Raw genomic sequence first — 23313 nt, 5'->3', positions numbered from 1 at the left:
TATATTATGTTCGGCTGAACCGATTTTTATGCAATTTTATATGTGAGTTTATTTCGGCTATGTCAAGAATTGTTCAAGATGTCAAGAATTTGGTTGCATGAGGTCTCAAAAACTGAACCTTTTTTGGGGCCGATTTCGTATTTTTGCGCATATAAAGAAAATCAACCACTTTACCCGAAATTTAATATTTAAGTTTTAGATGAATTGATGGGATTATTAGGAAGAATGGAACAATGAATCTGGGGCGAAGTTTAGAGGATTCGAGTGACACATATCGAAATTCTACTAAGAGCCAAATTTAAATTTTTCTAGGAATTTTACCTAAAAGCTTACTACTGTCCTTAAAATTGTATAAAGAACTGTTTAAAACGCATTCTCATAATCTTTCGCTAAATTAGATAATATACATTGCGGTTCGTTATGTGCGCTGACCGTAGTCAGATTACTTTTTAAAAAATAATTCTTGATTTGATCAAATTTAATTGTTAAATTAAGCCTAGCTTCTTTGAGAAGATGAAAATTATTTTTTTTTTTTAATTAACTTTATTTTTTTTAATAAAATGACTATATATATATATATACATGCATATTCAATTTAATGCATATAAACATTAGTATAACTGGAAGGATGTCCATTATTATGTCCATGGTGACCATGATGACCGTGGTGTCCATGATGTCCTTGATGAACTTGATAAATAAAATTTTTTTTAATTATATTTTTGATCTCTAATCATAATTATTGAGAATGTTTTTAGTTTACCTGGATGTGGATCAACATGCCCGATCTTTTTCACTATAGCATTAAAACCGCTATGTTTATCAGCTGTATATTCTACAACACGTTTAGTACCATCTGGTTCTTTAAGCTCATAAGCACCTATACAATGAATATCATGTATTTGAATTGAATTTCGGTCCGCAACAAAAAAATTTTAAAAAATTATTTTAGTTTTTACCAATAACTTTATCACCATGCCGAGTTTCCCATTGACGTTTAATATCACCGGTATGTAAGTCTTTAACTCCATAATCATATTTATAAAATCCATGTCCATTGACTAAAACAATTATTACACTAAAAATTATTGATGTAATTAAAGTATTCATTTTTATTTTTAAATTAATTTCAAAAATTTTCTATAAAAATTTTCTGCTATAAAAATTTATTGTTTAAACACTTTTAAACATTAAAATCAAATGATGAATATTTTTTGGTCATTGAAGTTTTTATAGTAAAATTTGAAATTTCATTCAAGTGAAACAATCATTAATAATAATTTTTAAAAATTTATTATTACAAAAATACAAAAATTAATGGAAAAATTTCTCAACTTTCTTATATTAAGAAATCTTAATGAAAAATTGGGCTAAAAACAAAAATTGTACACAATCTTTTATATTCAAGGTTAATAATCACTAAACCATCACTTTTGTCACAAATCATAATTTTAAATTTGCGTAAGGAAAATTTTATTTTCTATTAGTAAAAAAATTTGTTACAAATTATTGTGATTTTATTAATTTTATTGTAGTGCTATTTGAAAATGGATTTAAAAATATGAATTATCAATAGACTTACAGCAATTCAAGTTTATCAGGTGAATAGATCTAAATAAAAGGCGGCATATATTACACCGAAATATTAACACTCAGATCGAATGGAAAAATAGATCCAAATTGTAGATTGACAGACACTTTCTATGCGGTGTCACACCAAATTTCAACTAATTAATCAATTAAGACATTTAGGACGTCTATTAGAATTAATGTAATTTTTGAACTATAAGCTACGGGAATTTTTCCGAAATTGCCCGAAAACTACAAGAACTAGAAAAATTAAATAAATTTTCCATAACAATGTATGTAGCTCTCATATATGTAGCTCTCATATTACATATTTCTTATATAGCAATTGAATTAATTTCAAATCTCAAAATTAAAACAAATTTAAACTTAAACTAATTTCAAAACTGATCCTAAGCCTTTCTTTCCGAATTTGTCCTCCCAATTTATCCCTTGACATAAAAAATAACAATGTATGTAGCTCTCATATATGTAGCTCTCATATTACATATTTCTTATATAGCAATTGAATTAATTTCAAATCTCAAAATTAAAACAAATTTAAACTTAAACTAATTTCAAAACTGATCCTAAGCCTTTCTTTCCGAATTTGTCCTCCCAATTTATCCCTTGACATAAAAAATGAGTTTAATTAAAATTCCATATTGTTCCTTATAAGGAATTAATTTTTTTTATGATTCATTAGTAAAGTCTTTCAATTTTCGTTACATAATTAGTTTAATAATAATCTAAGTCCTAATTTCGCTCTAAAAATATACTCGTAGTATAGTGAATTTTTTTTTTAATTGAAAAATAAATAAATAAATTTTTTCTACAAACTATACATGTGTATAGGTGAACACATTAAATGTGATTCAAAAAAAAAAGTCATTTATATTAAAATATTCCACCTACAAATTGTGTGAATGCCTATGTGTGTCAATATTGCATGAACGCTTATCTATAGAGAAAAATAAGGTCTTTTTTATCTTTTTTATTGATAGTAGTTTTATTCATTAGAAATGATCTTATTTTTCTTACCTTATTAAATGTCTATAGCAATTTTTGAAAGTCTTAATTTTTTTTTTATTAAAAATCAAACAATTTATGCTAACCATTTTGTTAAATTTCATTATATAAATCATAAAAGTTTGGCATCAAATCTATTTGAAATATTTTTAATATCTTAATTTGGAATTGAAATCTCAGAAAATTATACCATAATTATAATTAACATATTTTATGAAATGAAAAAAAAAAAATGATTCATTAGAATCCAAGTCTGAGGCCCCGAGAAATCTGTATCTATTTTTTTTTATTATCACACTCCAATAGGCCAAATTATCACACTCCAATAGGGCATGAGTGGAGTTCTCCGTGCCCCCAGTCGCAAAATCTACATCGCTGCGTATTTGATCTGCCAACTTTTTGTAAATATGAGTTAAAGGGCCCACGCCCAGTGACAAACCACGATAGAATCCTTAGTGCAGAGTGGCTCCGCCTTACAACGTCAGGAATGCCCGCGATCTTTTTCACCTCCATTCTCTCTCAAATTAGCGCCATTCGAGATTTGTCAAATTGAAAACATTCTTAAATGCCTATAAAAACAGAAAGCTAACGTTAAATGTCATTCCAGTAATAATTATTTAATTATTACTAGTCATACTGGTAATATCATTAGTCTTAACTCACGCAATTAATCCAAAAATTCAAAAATTATGTTAACGTTTCTTCTAGTTTTTTTCTTTTGCTCATCCTAAATGTATGCAATCATTTGGAATATGTACACATATTGAAATTTGAATGATATAGTAACTAACATAATGTTCAATTTATTTACTAACATAATTTTGTTCATTTTTAAAACAATATTTTCAGTTGCTCAAGGGAAAAGTGTTACTTAACAAACCCATGGGTTTGACCAAACTTTATTTTTTTTTTCTTACTTATTAAATCGAAATTGTTATTTGAATTACAATGAGTGTTTCCTTAATCGAAAAAATAATAAATTATTTACAATCAAATGACATCATTATTTTATATTACATATAAATATAAATTTTTTATATTCTGATTAATAAAAATATTAAAAATTTTGTTTATTTTAATAAATTTTTAATAAAAATTATTTTATTAAAATAATTGCATCAAAAATGAATTTTCAAAGACAAAAAACTGCTTATTTTCTCACGCTTTTCAAAAAAAAGTTAAACTAGATTATTTTTATTGTATGGGTAAAAAGTTCATTAACTTTTAAAATTTTGTTAAAATTTTGCAACACTTACATATTTTCCAGTATATACCGTACATCAAGAATTTGTATTAATGGTATAATAAATAATTTTTTACTTTCAAATTGAAATTAATTGAACAATATTTTATTAAACAAATTGGTAGAAAAATCACAATGCACAATAAAACCACAATATATTGAAATTTTTGGAAGGGGAACTGAAGTCTGTAATTTGAGAAAAAATCCAATGGAAAATTCTAATTTAAAAGTGAATAACAGGTGCAATGAAAAAGTGACATTCACTATTAGGCTCTGAATGTCCAACCCAATTCGTCTAAATGTCCAGTCCAATCAGTATTCGCTCACTTTGGCCCGAATGAATTAAGTCAAGCCAATTTTCTTTGAATTTCACACTTAAATTTATTGGAGAAAGACAGCCCATCTCAATTGAAATAAGAAACAAAATTCTCTAAATTGTTATTCAAGGAGATTAAAAAAATGAGATACGGAGACTAAATAACATTTTGAGTTATATAATTATTTTATGTTATGTTGAGTCAGCGGTTAAATTGTGAACAGAAGTTGAATTGCCTTTCAACATAGAATCGTTGGATCATATAGGTACGATTATGTATCGATAGTTCGTATAAGTTTACACAATAAATTTTCAACAAACTTAAATAAAATCGAGCTAGCTTTGATCTGTAAATCATGACATGAACTTTCGTTGTACTTATATTTTATGTTGTTACTGTAATTATTCATAAAGTTCCCCAAAAAAAAAGAATTGATTTTACAATTGTGTTCATATTGTAAATCGATTTTCATTTAAACTTCATAATCCATGGGTCAAAACAGTTCAATTTTTTTTCTCTCTTCTTTTATTTTTTGTTAATTAATTTCTTGTTTTACTAGCATCTAGTATATATTTTGAATAATTTCTTTATTTTTGGTAAATTCAAAAAAAAATAAAAAAAAATTTTGTTCGAGTTTTAAAATTTTTCTCAAAAAATAGTTTTGACATGATTATGTCTTTTTATTTGCAAAAAAATCGAAAAAAAAATATTAAAAATAGAAATACTTTTTTTGCATTTATCTATGAAAATCCGTGAAAAAAAGCACACCTTGTCTATTTTTTGTTTTTTGCTGCTGTTGAGCATATTCCTTGTCTATTTTTTGTTTTTTGCTGCTGTTGAGCATATTCCGATTAAACGAGTAACAAACAAAAACAGTTAATTTGTGCTCTTATAGCTCGTGTGTCTAAACTTCACTAAGTCATTCATTTCATTCCATAAAAGTATATTTATGTATGTATGTATAATATAAACTTGTATATTCGATAATGCGGTTTTTTTCTCTCTCTCTCTTCAAGCCAATTAACTGTGAAATATATTGAATTGATGCAAAAAATAAACAAAATATCTAGTGATGCTATCTGTAATTTGTTGATATCCAGTTATTTATAGTCTCATTTCAATGGTATAACAGTATAGAAGATGACAACATGATTTGACGCCAACCATATTAGAGAGTCTTTAAACTGAATAGACTAAAATTTTAATGTCTATATGAAATAGATATTGTCAAATATATGCTTAAAACTTTTAGTTGGTCAGTATTACTAAATGGTTATTCCCCAATTGATTATTTTTAAGGTGACATTTTTCTTTAAAATAACTTTAATATCCATGTTAGTTCATTAAAGTCAGAATTTCATGCGCTTTGAAACGAGTTTACTAAATTGATTTTACGCGTCATTGAACGTACGATTACAGTTATCTGGTTTTTTAAGCCAACCGGTTTTCTTGAAAAATCTCCGAATTTAAATTACCGATGCTAATTTTCGATATCTCGCCCAGCTCGCCACATTTGTTCTCGAAAGTTCAGTCGGAAACTCGCAGAGGTTGTGAAAAATATGTCTGAGACACGTCATAATGAGGAGCACTTATAGCCTAGTCTCATGCTCCCTCATGAGAAACACCGGTCTCGTGTAGACGGCCGTCAAGCAAGCAATTTTCCCGTTAGAAAGCTGATACGATTCAGACACCCTATATGTAAAAAAAAACTTCATTCCCATCCTTGAAGCCTTCGGCGAATAAAACCACCTAAAAACCGCACAAAGGAGCCAGTACCCTCTACTTGCTACAACAGGAAAACGTGACACAAAAATTCTTAAAGAAGCTCAATCTTAAGATAGAAGAGTTCGTGATTACATCGACCGTTCACATGAGTCCCGGAAGTATCTTGTTCCTATTTCATGAGTAACTCTCGGATCTCTTGCAGAAAAACTACACAGAAATGTGAAGTTGCGCCGCAGTATGTTCGCCATACTCCTTGCTTGTACGTCAGTACACTCATCTGATCGAGAATGAAGCTAAGAACCATCAGATAGAGACAGTTCTTAATTTAAATTTAGACAACTTTTGACTATAAATAAGCTTAAATAAAATATTCAAAATTTTCATTTTTTAATTGTACAGAAATACAAAAATATTTAAATAAAATTGTAATGAACGTGAAATAAAATGCACACAACATTTAATTTACATTTACTTATACTCGAAAAAAAAAAAAAAAACAAAATAATTTTGTAAATTTTAGTCAAGAAACTTTACGCACAATTGAAAAGAAGAAGACAACGATAGCAAAGGTATATATACATAGATCTGACAAAATAAGTTGAACTTGAATATCGGCTTTTTATTTATAAATGCTTTTTTTATTCAATTTTGCATTATTTTTCCTTTTTCTTAGCAATATGAATCAGTTCGAAATTATCGGGAATCTTGTAATGTTTGCAGCTATATACTGTATAGATATTTTATGATAGCATGTATATAATTCAATATTCAATTTTATAAAGTGGGATGTGCATCTAACAAGTAATACTATAATAAATAAATCGTATGTATATGAATGTACTTGCAATATGTATGTATATGAGGATGTATATTATTGATTTAGTTGTATTAAAAGATCAAGGTGAAGCAGATGTTAAAATTTTTACTCTTGTTTTCTATATTTCTATATTGTTGGAGTGACTTTTCTGTTGTAAAATTGAAAACAAACTTTAATATTACTTTAGTTGAGATCCAGTTTTATTTGTTAATTTTCTCATTTTTTTTTTTTCATTTTCTTGAAGTCGCTATAATTTTTCTTATAAGTTTTATAATGTAGCATCAGGAATTTAGTTTCAAGGTATTTAGGTTAAAAATCAGTCTTTGGCTCAAAAATTTTCGCGATAGATAAATAGACAACATAATATTTTCGGCACAATTGTTGAAAAAATTGCATATCGGAAGGCGGAATAATTAAAAGTGTGTTTTACGCTCGAATTTTACTCGAAAAGAAACAATAATACGAGTACTTAAAACAATTTAGCATTTCCAACTAGATCAGCTTCTATTAAGGAGTACTGTTAAGAATGTTAATTCCATAAAATAGGCTAAAATTTTTATATATAATAAAAATAGCTATTTCATATTCAAATTTATTGATTTTTTACTCCTGCAAATTTACCACCAAGTTTCAATACCGAGCAGCGCTTCTGTGTTCTTTGACTACTGTCATTAATAGTAGAATTAGCTTAGAAAGCTATTAAAACGTATATACTGTACGCTATATGGAGAAATGTCAAAAAAATGTCAAAAAAGTATTTCCATTCAAAGATATTGCCAAAGAAATAAAGAAATGCTACGAGTATGTATTGAAGAGAAATAAAACATTAAAGATCAATAATGATTGCTAATGACAAAGCATTAGCAATTTTTAAAAATACTTTAACATTTTATTTAAATTAAAATTCCATCTATTAAGGCAAACAAAAAGAGGTAAACATATACAGTTCTTCCCGATTAATTGCATCGAGAAAAATGCAAAATTTTTGATTCCATTAAGCCAATAAATCAAGCAGTAGTATTTATGAATTTACTTGAATTTTCAAATATATTTTCGGACAGATCAGTAAAGAGGAAAATTTGTCATATATCTTTATATGCTACTATCAGAAAAAAAGATTTATTTGAACAGGTTCTTCGTAATGTTTTTTTAGGAAGATCAAATTGTATCTTTCACAATATTTCACCAAGAGTATATCATCGAATCTCAGATACCATATGTGTTTTGGAAAAAATTGTTTTACATGATAAATTGAACTTCTGAAACGTATACCTTAAAGGTTTATTTTGTATGACAAATTCGTTAATAAATTTAAAAAACTTAGCGATTAAATCCATTTATATAACACCAAAGCATATTTGTCACCTAAAAATAAATCGAAAAGATAGAGGATTCGCATAGAAGAAGCCTATAAAATAGACTATTTTGGCTATAAATATTTTATTAAATGATGCAATAGAAGATTAGTATATTTTATTGGTTATAAAAACTCGTTTCATAAAATGGTAAAACTCTAACTTTACGTTTTTTTCTCTTTGAGTAAAATTTTCGAATAAATTCGAAATTATTTCTATATTATTTTTGTAAGTAGACACAAAAAATTCCCAAAAATTGTCATCATATACTAAAATTTTCTGAATTGATAAAAAATTAAGAAAATTTTCATATTATTTTATTACAGCCATAATGCATATTCTTAATTAATATTACAAAATGGTGATTAGAGGTACATAGGTTACATTGATCTATAAATTATAAAATTTATTAATAAAAAATAAAATTTTTTAACTGATGGGTTGCTTGTCTTTTAAAATCAGATATTTATTTATTTTGTACATTTATTTATATTTTTGCGTATACATTTATATATAACAATAAATATGGGTATTCCTACAACAATATATTTTCATACTCGCATCATATATAGTATAGAGTATATATATATATATATGTATGAAAGTATATAATGATTTCTTGTATATTTTCCATATTAATATTGTGTTTTTTTTTTTTTTAATTTTTTTGTTATATTAGAAATGGAAAATTTTTTATTTTTTCTCAAATCTTGTTTCTTCAATATAAATACCAATTGAGTTGATTTGTTTTAATCTAATTAGTTTTCTGTCCTTGAATTGATAACACTCGATTCGCATACACATATAAGTGAAAATAAAAGTTTTTTTTGTTTGTTTTTATTTTTTTGTTTTTGCAATAAATATTTTATTTAAAAAGAAAAGTTTAAATGTGATAAAAACGGTAAAAAAAGTAAAAAAAATTGAACAGTTTTTTTCTTGTAAAAATTTTCTTAATTTTCTTATTAAAAAATTTTTAATTAAAACTGGAGTACAAAAGAAAATATAAAAAGGATATTAAATTTTATAATACAAAATTATTACAAGGATAATTAATCTTTTTAATTAAAAGATATGTGGTTATTTGTAAGTATTTCCAATGTCGTTTCATTCAATGTTAAATAAAAAAAAAAACAAAATTAAAAGTGAAACTATTTGATTTTTTTTTTGTTATAATTTTTTTTGTATGCAGTTTTTTTTTGTAAATGAAAAAGGACTTTCACTTTACTATGGAAAAAAAACAAAATAAAAGTGAAAGCAATATTACAAGAAAATTAAAAGTGAAAATTTAAAAAAATACGAGAAAAAAATTATGATAAAACTGAGAAAATTTAAAAATATTTTAAGAAAAAAAGCATTTACGTACATACATACATATAAAATAAATAGAAGAATTTATTTATTTATTTATTTACTACTCAAATTCAAACATCATTTTCTATATGTAATCACAAATGAAAGGATAGAAATTAAATTAATTATTTTGAAAATTTAGTATATTAGTTATTAATTAAAATATATAATTTATAAATACGCACATATATATTACGGGATATATATATATATATATTACAGGATATAGTACATAATAGTAACAGGATATATAACAGTATAGTAATATATTTCTTGTCCCAACGTATGTGTATATAAGTGACCCAATAATCAGGATTACACACCAAATTTTGTATAAAAATAAAATTAATTTATAAATAATTTAAAATATATTATAGAGGGTCTCAGAAGCAGAGTGGCGAAAGCCACAAATAAAAAACAATTTTTTTTTTTTGCTGCAATTGGTTATGTACATCTTCCAAAATCAGTAATATTAGTTTCCAGTTTCGAAATAGCTTTTTTCTTATTTATTTTTCACAAAAGTACTTTTGCTTTTGTAAAAATTTTCTGATTTTTCAAAAGCAAAGTGGCATAACCCACATTGTGACTCGGTTTCTGAGCCCCTCATAAATTAATAAAATCTTCATATTGAAAAATAATTGTAAATTAATTAATATTTTATATAATCGTAACATCCACAAATACAGTCAAAATTTTTTAGCAACAAAACAATTTAACTGCAGTAATAATTCCATTATAAAATCTTAAAAATGACTGCATTATAAAAAAAAAAGTAAGTGACCACTACATTAAATGTATGCACATGCATGAATTTTGTTACGAAGTATTTTCAAAAACATATTGGTTAGCTATTAAAATGTTGAATCTTTGAAACGAAAGTGCTAAACAAATTTGTTTGACGTCGTCAAATTTTTTTTTGGTATAATCTTAGCAATACTATTTTGACATACTCGTATTGTAGTAAAAAATTACTATCGATTTTTTCACTAAGGTGCTTACTTTCTTAAAATGTATGTAATTAAAATCAATATTTTAAGCAGTTTGGGTTTTACTACATTGTATAAATTTTTATACTGCAATATGGACCACAGATATAATATAGTACTACATTAATACTGCATTTTGGATTTCAGGAATATTTACATTACCATAATACATTAATATTTAAATCAATGTTAAAAATTACATTCACCTATGGGTACATTCTATTTATAACAATAAAAATGGTCGTATTTTATATTAGTTTATCATACTATATAAAAAATTTTAACAACAATATTTATTGGTAAAAATAGAAAAAAAAAATGCGACAATAATTATAGTTGAGTGAACTTTTATTTCTATAGCAGTTTTTTTGTATATATTTATATATATACATATATATAGTGAAAATTAAATAGAAAATATAAAGAAAATGAGAGAAAAACTTAATTGATTTTAAAAATAAAACTATATATTGTTAACTAGCAACGAGTTATCGACAACTTATTGGAAATTTAGCAAGTTTTCATTTTTATTTCACCTTTATTTCATATATATATATACGTTATATATATACATATATTTTTGTTTGTTATGACGTTAATGTGAATTAATTGTATAATATTTTTTTTTTAACAAAAAAAAAATAATTAATTTATATATATCATTATATACTTATATACAAATGAACTCTCTTAATGACATTATTATTCGAGTGATGAACTTAATTTGTCGAACGTCTTAAGTTCATTATATAATTTATATAATTTGTAATTTGTAAAATATATATGAATGTAATTTAATTTCATTAGAATTTTTTAATTAAAAATTTATTTAATAAGTAATAATAATTATTATTAATTATGGTTATACGTATTGGGTGAATTTCTGTAGTAATGAACGGCTTTATCCGAGAACCATAGTCATATTTCAGAAAATATATGAGTAATTATTAAATGCTGTACTAAGTTCCTTGAAAATATTTTTAATTTCTGAAAACGCTATTCTGCTTCTGCTTATGCTATGTAAAATATTTTAAAATCTCAATCAATTATTCGCCTTAAAAGAAGAACGTTTAGTATAGTGTCTTGTATTTTACGCAAAATTAAAATTTGAAATTGTAGTTTAATAAATCGTTTGATTTCTACACCTACTTGTAACTTACTATACCTTTCTTAATGCACTTATTAAAAATAAATTTTAATTATAAAAAAATGTTGTGATAAATTTACACAAATTTCAACTGATCCTCAAGCACAATAAATTTTTTTGTGTCCGCAAGTTCGGGAACTTACCCTATAATTTAATAATTTATAATTTATTTCAGCTAATAAAGACAGCTTTAAGTTTTACATAACTTGATGTATTAACTAATTGGAATAGTTTGTTAGTTCGATAAGATTTCAACTACATACATATAGAGTGTGTGGAACCTTATGTGCTCTATACGTCACTTTTCTATACGTTTAAAACATGATTTCTTCTATATAAATTGGTTACTGTAGTATAGATTGTAAAACTTACTACACGGTAACAATTTGTCGAAAAGGGGTTTCTTGCTAGAGGTTATAAGTTTCGGTCGGATAAGTCGATAACAATTTCGCCTATCACATCTATAGTCTAATTTGAGTTGGTGTGTTTCTATCGAGTTTATAATCATAACATGTATATAAAAATATATAAAGGAATTGAGATATAATTTTTTTGGCGAAATTATTTTTGCATGTTAAATTACCAAGTATAGTGTTGCCTGCCATTTAATTTTAAAATTTTATTCATAAATTCTACTTACTGAAGAAGGCATATCCGTTCTTATTATAACGTATAAGGTGACAAAACAATTATGTACTTTAAGTTTTTGTGTAAAATAAAAAAAGAATTAATTGTTAAAACTATAATTAAAATTAAAATAAACACGCATTTATCATCATTACCCTATAATTTTCTACTCATTCAAAAATTACATTCCATTATACGTAACGCGTACAAATTCGTGTTAATTTCAAGTGACAAGAAATTATATTGGTGTTTTGGTAATAAATCTTTTTTTTTGTATTTTTCACGTTTTCTTTCTTTTTTATCCATACAGTTAGGGAAGTATTGTGATTGCACTGAATTTAATAAAAATATTCAAATTTTAGTGAGAATGCATCCGGCCACAGAAAGGAAAATCAAAAATTCTAAAACATGCCAGGTCTTTGGTTTTGTGAACCTGTCCCTTTGCTTTTTAGACTGTCTTTCTGTGCACTCCTATTTTTCAATTCGGGTCAAATCGTTTCGGATGAAGAATAGCATATGGATTTCATTTGAAAGTGTGATAAATTGTGATTAATACTGCTAATATTTCAAACCAAGGCAACGGATCCTTAATTACAAGTCGCTTTTCTATTTATGATCACTTTTAAAGAAATATTATACAAAATCCAATAAATTTTTTTTTGTTAATGGCGTATAATATGGTAAAGGTGGGGCAAACAACAGATTCTTTATTATGAGCCGCACACAATTTTTTCTCCAGAAAAATCTAATGGATATATGATGTGAGTAACGCAAGGGAATATTTGACAAATTTTATTAGGATTTCATATTTCAATCTTGGTAATTAAAATAATCAACTGAAACATTTTTTTAGCGAAATTAAAAATCGAACTGTGAATTTTAACATTGATCAGTTTTGACATTTTTTTGGCAATATCTAAGAAATTAATTAAAGAAATTTATTGAATTGCTTAATATTGTATAAAAAATTGGCAATATGGTCGCTTATATGGTGACCACATCCAACTTTTTTTTGCTTTAGTTTTCAATTCATAACGCAACCAACTAACTACATACAACTATACATTCTGATCAATTGAATAGTGATCTGACTGAAGTCAATCAAGTTTTCATCTTGATTAAAATGATTCTTACAACACCTTTTAATAGTTTTATGCTAATTTTAATAGAGCATATGCTAAAAAATGTTTTGCTTTAGAATCAACATCAGGATTTTGTTGTTTTAAGAAATTCAAATATTTGTTTTAAATTTAATTCATAACTAGTTTTATACAAAGTAAGTGCGTTTAATGCTATAAAGATTTCTGATTAAGTTGATTTCAAAGTTGTTTATTTAAAAAATTAATTAAAATCTTTAAAAGTTGAAATAAAGCATACTTTTTTATTGAATTTTAATTAAAGGAGGAGAGGTTAAAAAAACATAAGAAGTTTTCTTGCAAAAATTTTTCTAAGAATTTTTTTTATTTTCATAGTTTTATAATTTCAAAATTAAACAAGTAAATTATTGACAAGGTGAAAAAGTAAAATAAAAAACAAAAAAATTACATATTAATTGAATTCAATTGGCCTAAATTGTGGATATGTTTTGGTTTTTCAATATGAAGAAATTTTATGTATTAAAAAAATTTTTTTTTAAAGACTACATTAAAGATTTATTAAGTTCTTCGAATTGATGTTGTTTTTTGTTTGCTTCGCATTCTTAATTGAAATGACATAGAAAATGATTAATAATATTTAATTTACCATTATAATTGATTTGTATTTAGTTATTCTAGTTCGTTGCACAAAAGAAGCTTTGGTATAGAATGCAATAAGGCGATAGGGGAAAATCAAAGTAAATAAAAATCTGATATGGTCAACCTATAACCGATGGCGTTTTGTATTTTCTTGATATTATCTTAAAAATTACAATAAACCTAGGTTTATCGGCTTAGGAAAAAGACCCCGACTATAGATTATGGAAATCATTTTCACATTTATTTCAAATTTTAAGGAAAATTGGTGCACTCTCGACCTAAATTTAAATTTCGTTTTTAGTAGTGGTCCTAATCGTTTTTAGTAGCATTTCGCTTTATGATTAAAAAATTTAAAATTAGGGCCTAAGTTTTCTTTTAAAAATTGTTTAGTTGATTCTTTTGCCAAGCAGCGTTGAAATATAAAATTTCGGTAAATATTTTCTTATATATGAGCAAAAGGGGATGCGCTATTTGTAAAAACCATGTAGGGCGCTGAACAAGTCAAAATTGAGCTTATTTGTAGCAAAATATAAATTATAGCTAAATTGAATAATTCAATTATTGAAATAATGAAAATATTATGTTAAACCCAATTAAATATAGTTTTATTGTATTGCCACAAATACAGGATGTTTCAAATAAGGTGGCAAAAACATTTCGGGGGTGATTCCTCGATCAATTTCCAGCACAAAGTTAAATGGTTGGCAGAGGGGGGGGGGGCAAATACACTCGTTTTGGAGCTACAGCCTGTTGAAAAAAAATGTACCAGATTTGTACCTGCATATATATAAATGCTTATAACTTCGGAACCATGCGACATAAAGTAACCACCGAGAGCTGATTTTACAGGATATTGATTATTCTTTATTTTCGGTCTAAAATAAAGAGCAAGCGAAAATAAAGAGTACCATATTTTTTAAACATGAAAGTACATTTTTTATGAAGCACATTTTTTTCAACAGGCTGTAACTTGAAAACGAGTATATCCGCAACTCTCCATCCATACAGTTTTCTGGAGGAAATTGACCAAAGAATTATACCTGAAATTATTTGCCGCGTAATACCCTGTATAAGATCGATTGCAAATAATACAATTAAAAATTCCAAAATAACATGTTAAAGTCTTAAATTCACAGTTTTTTATAAAAATTTTTGCTATAAACATAAGATTTCAAATATCTACCTAACAAACAACAAATTCATAATTTTTTGATTATTATCTAATATTAGGTTTTATGTCAAATTGACAGAAATGTAGCATACTAAAAGTTAATCAAAGTGTAAAATTGTTGTTCCTATGTTAAAATTTGAAAATTTAATTTATAAACGACGTCTATCCTAAGAGAATTAAGGAAATTATTGAATTAAGGTAAAAATTATTTATAATGTTGTCGCATATATTAAATTATTCCAACATTATAAGCACTATATAAGTAAGAATACTACTTTTTTTATTTTTTAAATTATTACATTGAAATTAATTAGATAATGTAGGTAAAAGACATATGATATGCTCCTATAGTATAAAATAAAGTTTATGGCAATATTAAAACTTAAGAATTCCATAAATATTTAAAAATTTTTTTTTAATTTTTACATTTATTTTTGCAAAAATATGGTTATTTTCTTACTTATTTTCGCTTATCTTCAAGAAATTGTTAAAGAAAAATTCACTTTCGTTGCCTTCGTTTTTTATTATGGAAAATATTGAGTTGCGGTTTTAATTATTTTTAATCAGCGTTGACTAGTGTCCTATATATTTTTACAAGTGGGCAATATTTCTCTTCTCTTATGGTTAATTAAACAACTTCATTTAATTTATACTTTGGTTTTTTTTCTTTTTCATTTGAAAGTGAAACTGATAATTTATTATTAATATTATTGATATTTTTTGGAAAATCAACATATGAAAATATTTTCTCCTATTTTTGGAATTTTCATTTATAAATTAATAATAAATTGTTATATAGTAAGTGTACTGAAAAATTTTTTTCTAATATATTTTTGTTGTACCTATACACATTGAATTTTAATTTATTTAATTTAATTTATTTTACGTATAATTTACGTAAAATATTATTGTGCGTTCTCTATTTAGTTTTTGATCAATCAAAATTTTTTTTAAAAAACTATTATAATTTGAGTGCAACCACAATGTTAGCTACTTAAAGTAATAATCGGGTATTTTTTTTAAAACTTCTGCCGAATCTATTTATACAATTTTAATTAAAAAAACATTTTGTACTTTCACATTTCTAAACATCAGAATTAATAACGAAATAGAGATAGAATAGTTACATCTAAATATGAAAATTTTCAATTATATTACATTTAAATATCAAGTACTTAATTAATATTTAAATTTGAATATAAAATTTCGCTAGTAATCTGTCTACTGATGCGCTTGCCAGGAGAGAGGCTATTTTGTCTCTTTTTGCTTTGGACCCCTTCTGTTGAACCGGGTCACATACTGTTCATTGGGAACTAAGTACGAAATTAGATAGGAATCGAATAGGCTTGCATAAAAAAAAATCATCTGAGAACTCTCACCGGGATATTTTTGAGATTTTGCAGCCATAGAGGATACCTCAGTGCAGCAAGCCAGGAAGTTGAAGAAACTTGCAGATTCTGTGGGGAGGACACGAACACCTTTATTAATTTTAAATTTTTTAATTAAATTATTGTTTTAAATATTGTATGTATAAGTTAAAGTGGAATTTATTTTCGAATTTTTAGAGAAATTTAAAAAAAAACAAACAAAATATTATTATTCAAACATAAAATGTTTCGATGTTTAAAAATTTTTGTAATTGCTAATAAAAATAATTAATTAATTGTCCAAGTTTGTACAAATTTGATTTACAATTTGATATTTTAATGAATTTTTACAATTTAATTGCAAAATAAGTAATTAAAAAGAAATTTTAAACAGAAAACTTAAGAGAGAAACTTTCATTTTAATAAGGAAATTTATAGGGGGAATTTTATAACAAGATTAATATTTTACTACTTATACCGTTAGTTGATAATTAATTTATTAAATAATTTTTTTATTTTTATTTCTATTTTTTAATGATAAATTCATTTTTGTTTTACCAGGTAAATTAAAATGTTCGTGTAAAAAGGAAATTAAAGATTTTTAATTGAATGTTAAATTAAAACGATTAACAGAGTAATTTTTTAATCTTGATTAAACTTTAATTTTTTTTCTTCTGAAATAATTATAGTTTATAAATAATAAAATTTGTGATTGTGAGAAATTCATTTCTTTGTTAGTTTTAATATCGTTTAAAGAAACCGAAGTGTTGTTTAAGTTTTATTTGGAATAAATGGTGTATAGACAATTTCCGCTGCATTTATAACAAATTTAAATTATTTCAATTACCTGTACATTTATCATTGTGTGATTAAGTAATAAAAATTTAAATGTAATTTTGATGTAATTTTGATAAAATTTTAAGTTTTGTTTTAACTGATCGAGAAATAATATGCTAATCATGAAGTCATTCTGATTGCATAAATTGGGACAACCTCAATTGAAATATTGGGTGTAAATTTTGCAATTACGAAGCGGCTGAGTATATTCTCTGTTTTTATGAAGTATGAAAGGTCAGAATTCGATTGGTTCACTTGAGGAGGATATATGGTGGTATGCTCGGACTTGTGAGAGGTAACCATGAATTACATGATTACTTGAAATACTTGTAATTACGTTATGAATATAGGTCTAGCTGCTGCCTTATAAATGATATGATGTTACAATAAATCTTTATAATTACAGTAACCTGGTCTAAATATTATCCCGGTAATCTACATATCTACAAAAATATACAAATCATTCTGCTATAGAACTTTAGAATTCTCTATTAAAAGTATTTAGCAAAAATTTTTTGAATATTTATCACATATAATTTTAGGTTTAATCCATCATAATTATTATTTCTTCAAATTTTTGAGAGAAATATTTTTGATAAATACTATTTTTTTTATTATTATTGTTTTAAATATTTAAAAAATTCCGAAAAAATTTTATCAAAAATTTTGAAATTAATAATAAAAAATTTTTCATTTAATAATTAACATTAAACCTAATAGGAATTACTCATGAAAGTGGTGCTCGCAATAATAAGAATTTCTGTTATTGTCTCTCAAATTGCTGTCTTCATTTTTGGCTCTCACAGTTTATTTACGAGTATTCTTGCAAGTTAATTTCTAGGTAAATTTAAGAGAAGAAATTTTCTTCAATAAAATATATTAACATTGTAGAAGGAATTACGTTGGCGACAACTCTCTTATGTCAACTTATACATTTGCGATTTGCATTTAAATTTCGTAAATTTGAATACAAAATCTATAATTATTTTTGTTATTAAATTACTCATTTTCAAATTGCTTTTATGAGAAATATTTGTATTGAGATTTGTTCTCTCAATAAAAAAAAATATTATTGCAAGTATAATCCAATGAATAATTGTTTAATCATAATTTAAATAATTTTGTATAATTAATAATACTATCATTTTTATGCAAATAAATACAAATTTTTTAATAAATACGATAGATAAATATAATTTTATTTTATTTTTTACTGATTGCACACATTAAATGATTCAGATGATTTTAAAAAATATTGCCATACTTTTTCAATTTTATTTATTTCTTAGATACTTATTCATAAAAAATGAATGAATTGTCGCACCTTACAACAATAAATTATTTTTAACAAAATATTTTGGAATAGAAATAATTCTGAAAAAAAAAAATTTAGTTTAATTTGTGATTTTTATTTAAAAAAAATTCCAAATGTTCTATGAAATTATTTATTTCTTTTATACATAGCTAGATGACAATAAAAATAATAAAATTAATAAAATAAAATTTTATGATCAAGATATAAGATAAGAGGTTGTTAAAATTAAGATTAATGTTTAAAAATATTTAATGTAAATATTCATGTATTATTTTTTTTTTATTCTATAAATCATTATAGATTTTCACTATAGATATTATACAAAGTATATATAGAATAAATTGGCAAAGAAAAAAACCCGAAATTCAATTATTCTATAAAAATATTCAAATTTAATAAATTTACAAATTTTTTGAAATTATTAAAATTTATTCTTTTTATTTTACTAATTTAAACTTGATATATGTAGAATATTTTTAAAAATTTTTTATAATTTACATGGAATATTGAAAGTTTGAAATTTTATATGTACAGAATAACAGTAGCAATCAGTAAAACAGTATAACAGCAATTTAATACTTATAATATATTATTTTAAAAAAATTAAGACATAATCTGTGCAAAACGATATATATAGGCTTCAATTATAATACTTTTACAAATTTAAGAATTTTTTTTTTAATATTTATGTGTGCATATTCAAATTAAAATTAGACAAAATTATGTGTGCATATTCAAATTAAAATTAGACATTAGACATTAATTCATACGTTTTTGTTTTTCGTATCGACCTTTAGTTTGTTTTTCTATTTTAAAATCAATATACTTGTATTGTATGTATGTACATGCTTCATCACCTAAAGGCAATAAATTGTATATTTTAAATATTGTATTCAATATAGTTATATTAAAATAAACAAAATCAATTTTTAACAACTAAATAAAATGTTATAGTTTGGAATTAATAATTAAGCTACTTGTATTACTCCGCTCATATAATTTTTAAAAGCAAAACTAATAATTTATGGAGAAATCATGATTTTTATTTTAGAATTTTCAATAGCCAAATTATTGAAGATTGATAAAATTAAATGTTAATGATAAACAACAATTTTTAAATTGTATAATTAATATTATTGATAATATGCACAGTTTATGGGTAATAAAGTTCAAATTCATTTCATTTTAAGAATATTGCAGTCAAAAAGCAATACATACATATTATGTACTTGTAACATTTGCGATTAACATAATGAAAATAACTTTAAACTGAAATTAAGCTACACAGTAAATTTTAGATTATGTATAATTGTGATGAGAATACACTGCGAGTAGTGTATAAAAATTCTATTGACAAAATAATCACGTTAATACCATTATCAAATTGCATATAAGTAGGAGGAAATGAATATTTTAATTTATCAAAACAAAATTTCTTTCCATACTAAGTGTTATATCCATATTATTACAGCGGATTAAATAAAACAAACTTGTACTAAAGCATTAGTATAATTTTGAAAAGTACTGTAGTAAATTTTTGAAAAAGGAATATATTACTAATTATTTAATTAAATTAAAGCATAATAATATATTTTTTTTTGGCGAGCAGACACATACTCATATTGCGAATACATTAATGTAGACTATGAAAATCTGGTAATTTTTTTATAACTCTCTAGCTCAGTTGGTAGAGCTAAAATGCTGAAGTAATTCGATTTCATTTTAAACAGAAAAATTTCTTACCTTTTTTGCCTTGACTTGTTCCTTTTATTAGGTCATTAATTCCACGAGTGGTGAAAAATTTATCCAAAAATTTGTTTCATATTAAAGCCTAATATAAATTGCTTATTTTAATATCATTTAATTACTTGTAATTTAAAAAAAAAAATAACAAAATATCTTTTGTGCAAATTAGAAATTTGCTTTTATAGTTCTGATTCAATATTTTGTCAAAATATAGTAGAATTTCCCAAAAATTAAAAATTAGCCAAATAATATTGTCCTAAAGAAATATTTTTATTCACTTATAATATTTTAGCCTACTTTTTGCCTATTAAATTTCAGATTTCTTTCCTTCGTTTGCTGAGCAAAATGTAACTAATAAGCACATATGTAAGAAAATCTTTTTGAATATTACTAAGAACAACAAACAATGCCTGTATACTTTTATATTGGAAAGAGGCCTAATATGCAATATTATTATACAACAATTATAGTTTTTTAGTATAATTGAAAGTTGTTGCAAATAAGAAAACCTACATCAGGGGCAATATTACCCAAAATAATAATAAATCAATACTTAAAATAATTATATAATAAACTGCGTGTAACTTTTCTACTATAAAATTGATTGAATTTCAATTAAAATCATAAAAAACATATTGAATTTATTTAAAAAATTTTTAACATTTATTTGACATATTTTCTTATTTTGGCTATTTTTTTTCTTTAAATATTCTTTAAACTAGATTAAAAATTGAAAAGAAAACAAAAAATATGTGCATATTATAAACTTATCAATTTTATAATTTATTTTATCTTAATATTTTTTCAATTTTATTTAAATATAAAAAATTTTTATTGGACATGCAAAACAAATTATAAAATATATTTTAAATCATCACGTTATTATGATTATGTAATTCCAGTATATTTTGTATACATATATATAAGTATACATATATGTATATGCATATTTTTAGATAAATTTAAAAAAATATTATTTTCCTTCTAAAACACCATCATATGTCAAACACTAAAAAGGAAAATTCCAAAAATATATTTAAAGCAGGTTTTTCATTTTTTATTTTTTCGCAATTCGATGTAAATTATGAAAGCAAGTTTTTGAGAATAAAAATAATTAAAAAATTAAAAAAAAAATTAAATTATGGATATTTAAATAAAATTTATTTATTTTATTAAGTGCACATATATGTAAAGATATACGCATTATATAATTATAGAATGCGAATAAAATATTCTATATAAGATTGTGAATAAGATGAATAAGAAATCGTTCGTTCAACTCTCCATATTCGAATTGAACGCAATTTTGTATTTTATACTAGAATGTATATGTATATTTTAATATTAAAATATTTGTATATGAAAATGAAATGTTATGATCACAATTTGTCAAAAATGCAAGTTAAAAAATATTTTCAATTTTCTTTTTATATTAAAATTCAAGAAAATTTTGTTTGAGAATAATTTTGTAATAAATAAATATTTTTAATATTTTTAATCAATTATGGTTACAGTTGATATAATGAATTTTAATATTTGATAAATATGGTAACAATAAAAAAAAAAACACAATTAAGATTATTTTTTAAAACAATTCTCTCAAAACTCTTGAGCGCCACTTTAGACCAGATATAATTTCGAAAAAAAATTTATGAGTGCGTAATTCGAATACGATCAATTGTGTAAGTTTTGAAATTTTTAAGTTTTAGAAGAAGTGTCTTACGGAAAATATTTTTAATTATTAAACAATTAAAAATTTAATTTAAACGAGAAAAAATTAAACCAGTTGATTATGTCAACTCTGTAATACCCGTACTTATATTGGTTAATTTATAATACCCTTCGTACATTACATTCGCACGGAAATAATATATCGGAACTACTATTGAAGTTTTATGGCAGCTACCACAAGGAGTTCAGAAATTTATATAAAATTAATGGTTTTCATCACCAAAAAATTTTTAGAGATAATACCAAATAATTTTTGGAGTTGTATTTCAGCCACCAGAAGGAACAATTTCAATGAATTTAATTAAATAAATATATGTAATATATTTGCTAGTGCGAAACTGCAATAAATTTAATAAATTTCCAAAAAACTTTTAAAGTTGTATGGTAGCTACCCGAACCAGTAATTCGATCATATAGAATTTAAATATGGTTCTGGTATTTAGTATAAAAAATCATGATCATCATTATGTGACTCTATACAGCTCGGGGTGAGCTTTGGCCTACTTCACAATTTGTCTCCATTGGTCTCTATTTTGATGTCTCCGCTGATCTCTTAAGTTCGAGGCATTTAAAACTCTGGTGTCATTTTCTATATTGTCCATTCATTTAGTCCTTGGTCGACCTCTTGCTCTTGAGCCCATAGGTTTTGCATGGAAGATATTATATTGCGTTCTATTTTCTTCTTCTTTCATAGTCGTCATCATTTCTGCTTCGTGCGCCAAAAATCTTTCAGAGTATTCTTCTTTTCAAATATTCTTAGACTACTCTCGTCATGTGCTGTTAGTGTACTCCGACAATTGTTATGTTTTGCGGAGTTCGTTGTCTTTTGTTTCGGGACATTTTTTAATATTTTGTTTTGCTCTCATTTATTGTGAGTCCAGCTCTTTTTGTTTCTATTTCCAGCATAATTAAAGGTTCTGCCATATTTCTATAATTTCTTGACATAATAGCTATATCGTCAGTATACGCAACTATCTGATGGGACTTCACAAAAATATTTTTCAATTGCATAATTTAATTAAACCATGATAAATAATAAGGCCGAAAGTGCATCACCTTGTCTTACACCTGATTCAACATTAAATTCAGATGATAGTTTAGACTGCAATAATATTTTTGCTTTCGAATTCTTCATTGTCTAATAAATTATCAGTATAATAAATCATTTGTGAAAATTTGGTGAACTTAGCTCAATTAGTTTTTGAGTTACCGTTGGGACGGACGGACAGACAGAGCTAAATGAACTCA

At 24.4% G+C, this 23313-nt stretch overlaps 1 protein-coding gene across 1 annotated transcript; it reads right to left on the bottom strand.

The window, feature by feature from the left end:
- Positions 1 to 595: 595 nt before the first annotated feature.
- LOC129614590 (cuticle protein 19-like) lies at positions 596 to 23200 on the bottom strand. The gene is made up of 4 exons (XM_055529293.1): positions 23122 to 23200; positions 960 to 1061; positions 764 to 880; positions 596 to 690 (listed from the first exon to the last, which is right to left on the bottom strand). The coding sequence occupies exons 1-4, from the start codon at positions 23198 to 23200 to the stop codon at positions 596 to 598; spliced, it is 393 nt and encodes a 130-aa protein (XP_055385268.1).
- Between the last annotated feature and the right edge of the window lie 113 nt (positions 23201 to 23313).

The sequence above is a fragment of the Condylostylus longicornis genome, unplaced genomic scaffold (assembly GCF_029603195.1).
Source record: "Condylostylus longicornis isolate FDR11 unplaced genomic scaffold, ASM2960319v2 ptg000113l, whole genome shotgun sequence".
In the NCBI taxonomy this organism is placed as follows: Eukaryota; Metazoa; Arthropoda; class Insecta; order Diptera; family Dolichopodidae; genus Condylostylus; species Condylostylus longicornis.
The sequence above is the reverse complement of the archived record's forward strand: the minus strand, read 5'-3'. Positions and strand labels throughout refer to the sequence as shown.